At 43.7% G+C, this 6,000-nt stretch overlaps 1 protein-coding gene across 1 annotated transcript in view; it reads left to right on the top strand.

The window, feature by feature from the left end:
- Nucleotides 1–517: 517 nt before the first annotated feature.
- RYBP (RING1 and YY1 binding protein) overlaps nt 518–6,000 on the top strand; it is a 77,957-nt gene continuing 72,474 nt past the window's right edge. Inside the window, exons 1-2 of the mRNA XM_054595343.1 lie at nt 518–634; nt 1,387–1,512. Coding sequence (XP_054451318.1) covers nt 603–634; nt 1,387–1,512 — 158 coding nt within the window. The 5' untranslated portion in view covers nt 518–602. The remainder of the gene's footprint in view (nt 635–1,386; nt 1,513–6,000) is intronic.

Genomic DNA, 6,000 nt, shown 5'->3' with positions numbered 1-6,000 from the left:
AGCGTCGAGGAGTAGGCAACAGCGCGGTTGTTCCAAATCCTAGAAGAGCACTCAAACTGCTGGGACCTACTTCCCCGGGGCGACTTCGGGGACGCGGCCTGGAGGGCAGCCACACTGGGCCACCCAGCGGGGTCCAAAGCCCACAGCCGGCTCCCGGGCGTGGCCACGTGCGCCCAGCTTGGCTCGCACGCTCCGCCGAGCGGAGCCGCGGGGCCTCCAGCAGGCACGCGCGCCACCAGCGTGCACACACTCTGGGGCACGCACACGGACAGCCCGGCCCAGGTCCACCACGCCCCGCCTTCCCCCGCGCCCCGCCCTCGCCCCAGCGGCTCAAGCTGCCGCCCTCCTATTGGCTGCACTGCCAGTGACGCGCGGTGCCGGCCCCGCCCCTCGTCAGTCACTCGGCGGAGGCGGCGCTGTCGGGGACTAGTCTCGTCCGGGGACTGGCGGCGGCGGCGGCGGCCGGAGCTTGAGCCCCAGCGGCTAAGGGCGGGTGCGCGCGGGGGAGGGAGGGGGGGCGGTCAGCGACGACTCCCCGGACGGCGTTTCTCCTCGGAGCGGCGCTGGTTTCGACTTTGTGGGGGCGGGGGTCCAGCCCATCCATGACCATGGGCGACAAGAAGAGCCCGACCAGGTACCTGCTCCGAGCCTAGGGGGCGGAAGGGGAGGGAGGACTGGGGGCGGGCGGGGGCCGACGACGACTAGGCCCCGGAGCCACCCGGGGCGGGGGGAGGCGCTGCCAAGATGGAGATCCGGGGGCGGGGGCAGGCGGCCACCGCGGCGGCGGGAGGCGGTGTCGCTCCGACTCGCCGGCGGCCGTGCGCGCCGCAGCCATGGCGGCCCTCCTTCGCGGCCCTCCGCCGCGGCCGCCGCCACTCCTCCCAGACAAAGGGAGATTTAACCAGGTGGGGAGGGAGGGAGGGAGGGCGGGAGGGAGGGAGGGAGGGAGGGCGGGCGGGCGCGAGGATGGAGGGGAAGGGAAGGGACCGGCCCAGTCCCCACCGCCGGCCTCGGCAGCCCCTGCGCGCCCCCTCCAGATCCGGCCGCGGCTCCTTCCCGATCCCCCAACCCCCACAAGGCCCACGCTCAAGTCCACAAGTCCGCCCGCTTCCTGCGCCCGCCGCGGCCCTTCTACAGGAGCAGCCGCCGCCTGCGGTGGGAGGCCACGCGGCCCGGAGGTTTCGGGAGACCGGTGGCGGCCCCAGTCCCTCCTCCAGTCACAGAAAAGGTTGGGTGGGTGGTTGCCTGAGCGAAGTTTCCAGCCCTGGATTCCTGCGAAATTAAGACGGCTCACCAGCGCTTGTGATTTGCTGTCTCCCCCTTTTTCTTGCTCCCTGTCTCTTCCCTTCCCCTTTCCCCCGCTCCTCATTCCGCACTCCTCCGAAGGCCAAAAAGACAAGCGAAACCTGCCGCAGACGAAGGCTTTTGGGATTGTAGCGTCTGCACCTTCAGAAACAGCGCGGAAGCCTTTAAATGCAGCATCTGTGATGTGAGAAAAGGCACCTCCACCAGGTACTTGAAGATCTGTGTTATCTTTTGTTACAGGACTTTTTTCTTCCTACAATGGGAGAGAGGGTAGTGGGCTATTCATTTTGCCCGCTTTCCAACTTGTTGATCGTCGCTTTTTCTGCATTTCTGGGGTGGGTGATGTGTGGTTTTGGTTGTATTTTGTTGGGTGCAAAGCCTCGTGTTGAATAAATATGGGAGGGAATTTTTTCAGGTTTTCTTCTTGTTTCAAACAGACACTGAATTTATTTTATACTTGTGTCCATTGGTATTGGCTCAAAAAGAGAGGGAACAGTACTTTTGCTATGGATTTTAGGACAGAAGACCTTTTTGCCATGCGCAGAATGTTATAAATTTGCTTGTCTTGAATTGTTTCTCTCTTTGAGAAATTTAATGATGGTTGTGCTTTTCCTGTCTTGAGCTGCAAATGTCTGTTATTTTCTTGCACTTTAAAATAAACGTTGAGCTTTGATAAAGAAAGTGCATTTTTTGGAAGGCTGAACTAAGTTGGCCCCCGCCCCGCCCCCCCCTGGCTTATGCAGAGTTTTTATGGAAGACGATTTAGCAAAATGGTGAAATGAGTAAGTGTGACTATATGGAAGTTTGTGTTTAAAACTTTATTACAATGAAAAGAATATTGAAAATTTCTTTACATGTCAAAGCTCATTTTGTAGTCTTCAAATCATCTTTTGACATAATATCTTGAATTTGTTTCAGTAATGGTAGAGTTTGAAGTTAAGCTGTTCTTGATGTTATGAAAGGTGCAGACATTGGTGTATGTATGTGTGAAAAGAGACAGAATGAGTGAATTTCTTGGTTTATTCTTGAAGACTTAATTTTGCCAAAAGTCTCATTTCATCAGGTACTTCTATTTGAATTGGTATTCCAATATGACAGTTAGTTTTAACTGGATAGTGTTCTTTGACTAAATGAATGTGTCTGTTAGAGTATCATTGCTTTACGTGTTCCTGGGATTAAATATGATATTGGGCAACCTAAAGAATATAACTCAGAAATGAATTGGTTCAGTTACTGATGGAACAGTTCCGTGAATTCCACTACCTTTGTAAACAATGCGACCTTTGAATAAAAATACTCAAAAAAGTGAAGATATTTTACCATAAATAGTTTTTAGAGTAAATTCATGTCAGTTTTTTTGAAGTGATCATAAATTTATTTAGTTAAAATAGAAACACTCATTGTGGCTTAATAGACTTTGTTTTGTTATCCAAAACAGGGAATTCCATCAAATGGTATGCAAGTTTAGAAATGTGTGTTATTTAAAGCAACAGCGATTGTATTTTATTTGTGAGTAATTTTTTATTTTTACATGTAGAATCCCTTAGAGTCCGTGCCTCTTTATTGTGGTTTTGCTTTGAGTGTTACCGTAGATAATGTTCAAGTAAATGACTAGGAAACTCCTAAGAACTTGACTTTACTGGTGAAAAGAAACTTAGGTCAAATTCAAGTTTACATGTGATGTATTGCTGGGAACAATTATGTCACATAATGAAGCGCGTTTCAGTTTCTACATGTATTAAAAATCTGACTCAACTTTTTGAAAGCACGTGGAAGATTTTGACTTTAAAAATGATATGATTAAAGTTTTTTTAGAGTCTCAGATGATAGTGAAATTGTTTTTTAACCAAATATTAAATTATTAATGAAAATATTTTAAAGTCCATTCAGGAACAGGATATTCACCTACTATCTTTGAGGATCATTTTGTAATTTTTTGATGTCTGTTGTTGAATAAGCTTTGAACACAGATTTCAGACCTCTGATGACTTAAACTCTTTATCAACTCATGGTACATACCTTAAATTTATATCAACCTAAATTTGTTTTGGTTATTGCCAGTATTTTGGTGTTTTAGAGCTATTCTAGAAGTCATCACTAATTGGAAGGCAAATAACATTTGTGCTTCATGTGGAAAGGTTAATTTATCAGGTTTTCACTTGTCTTATCCAGTGTATTGGTTAATTTCTCTGATCCTAGTTACTGCTGTTTTGTTTTTTTTCCTGGTCCCTTTTCTTGTAATTTTCTCTACCTTAAAGATTTGACATTTTTTGCTTTGCATGATATTTTAATCAGACTTGGTACTGATGGCAGTAGAAAGCTTGTTGCTGGGTTTTGGATGCTGGATAATATGCAAAAATTAGTGATTTTTAGAGTCACTTTTAAATAATAAAAGGGTTTTTTTAACCTGTTGATTGGCATAGAAATTGCATTTTGTTTTTCTAAGCTGGTGTTTGGTATTAGAACAACCTAGCTGGTTGGCTAGCCAGTGGTCATTTTTGAGGTAGTTCATCATTCTTGTCATTTTTGTAGCCATCATTTACCAGTCAACCAAAGAAGTCAGTGTTGAATTACTGGTAGTCCAGTAGGACACAACTGTATTTATCCTCTGAGGATAGAATTAATAATCCTCAATTTGATTAGGAAAATATTGCCACTTATCCAAAGAACATTTTTAAATCCCCAGGATGTGAAAGCCACCCCTCAAGACTTTGGGGAGGGAAAGAGGGTGTTAAAAGTTGGTAAGACATGTTACCAGAAGACTTGGATCATACTCCAAGTTACAAAGTCCCTAAGAGAGGTTTAAAGAGCTGTGGGAGATTGGAGAAGTCCGGCTTGGGAATCAATTAGGAATCCCCCTCTCCTGTTTCTTCTGGATAGGATAATTGATTTCTGCAAAATAACCTTCCAGTTCTTCACTATTATTGCCATGTGTACCAAATATATTTAATTCTCTAGGTGGAGTCAGGAAAATAATTCAGAAGTAAGTTATTCTTTTTGGAGCAGCATAGCAAAATGAAAGGAAGGTCAGAAACCCCTAAAGAACTCTTAAAGGAAGAAGGAGGGAATACTTAATAGGCTACTTGGAGGTTCAGAGGAAAGTAGAGAGCTTATATTTTGGATGTATTGTCAATTATGTGTTGGGTCCCTACCTCTTGCTGGTTATATTTTTATACCGTTGTTAATAAAGGTATAATTCATATACCATAAAATTCTCTGATTGTAAATGTATGATTCAGTGATTTTTAGTAATTTTGAAGAGTTGTGTACCATCCCTACAAACCAGTTTAGATATTTCATCTCATCATGTGGTTTTCTCTTGCTTGTTGTGTGATACACTTTTTAAGTCTTAACACTAGCACATGGAAGAGTCACCTGCAGTTGGGAAAGTTTTCTCTACACCCACCATGCTGCTGTACTCTTAAGCCTTTCAAGCTAAAAATTAGGGGAGTGTGTGGTGGCGGTAGGTAGGGAAGAGAAACACTATCCTTTCTAGGTAATAGCTAGTAGTATTTCCTAGCACACTTTGCCAGTTTCTTGAAAGAGGATACCAGCTTTTAAAAGAAAAGGAAAACAACCCACAAATGTGACAGTTTATCTAACCATTGTTAACTTGAAGTTCTTGAGTGTTGGGCAGAATAACTTTTAGACTTGGTGGTAAATATATTTTACTTTTGGTCTTGTTATTTCTCTGAATGCAGTAATGGCTTGATAAAATTACTAAGATGTTGCTGATTAATGGTTTTTTGGAAACAGTGCTGCATCTTGACCTTCAGCTACTGCTGAAGTCACACTCACTTGAAAAATTGGAGATATTTTGCTTTGGATAATTACCATATATTTAGAACTTTGTTAGTTTTCAATTTCAGATTTTATCATGGTGTTGAGTTGAAATCATGTTTTAATTTTTTCCCTGTTCATTTGAATACTGTTCTTCTGAAAAGTGTTCTTTTTTTTAGATATTTTCCAGACAAGTAAAAGTGAAGAATTTACTTAAATTGTGTAGCATAATAAAAAAGCTGGTATGTAGGATATTGAACTGGAAGTTGGTACTCTTTGTTTTGTGTGTAAAATGTTTTCCTTGTTCCCTTATTTTTTGCAGTTAATACTCTGGACTTTTTATCCCCTTAAATTCAAATACTTACTGACAACTTAAAATCTCCTTAGTAGTAGTCATGAAGTACTTTGGAAGTTATAGAGAAAAACACACCTAATTAGTGATAGTTCAAAGTCTTGCTCTTTGCTGGAAGCCTGAAAAGTGCATCTTATTGTAAGACTTTTTAGACAGGAAAACTCCCAGAAAGCAGAGGGAGTAGGCAGGTAACCTGGAGCAGAGCCAGGCCTCTTCTCTAAGGTCCTGGGTCATCCACCACTGTGCTTTTGCTCCTTAGGTCATAGTGATTTTGTTTGTTTGTTTTTAAAATCTCACCTAGGGATATGTTTATTGATTTTCTTCTTTTTTTTTTAGAAGGGGGGTAAACATCGGTGTGAAAGAGGAACGGCAATTGGTTTTTTCCTGGTTGCACCCTGAACTGGGGATTGAACCCTTCTTAACCTTTTCTTCTGGTGTACAGAATGACACTCCAACCAGCTGAGCCACCTGTTCAGGGCCATATTGGTTTTGTTATAGTGTTTGTCTTTCATACAATTTATTTATAAGATACATAGAAAATTACCTGTTTCCCAAAGTATCAA

This window comes from Pteronotus mesoamericanus, unplaced genomic scaffold (genome assembly GCF_021234165.1).
Source record: "Pteronotus mesoamericanus isolate MK-2021 breed Mesoamerican mustached bat unplaced genomic scaffold, CSHL_Meso_final scaffold_54, whole genome shotgun sequence".
NCBI classification, from domain to species: domain Eukaryota; kingdom Metazoa; phylum Chordata; class Mammalia; order Chiroptera; family Mormoopidae; genus Pteronotus; species Pteronotus mesoamericanus.
The sequence above is the reverse complement of the archived record's forward strand: the minus strand, read 5'-3'. Positions and strand labels throughout refer to the sequence as shown.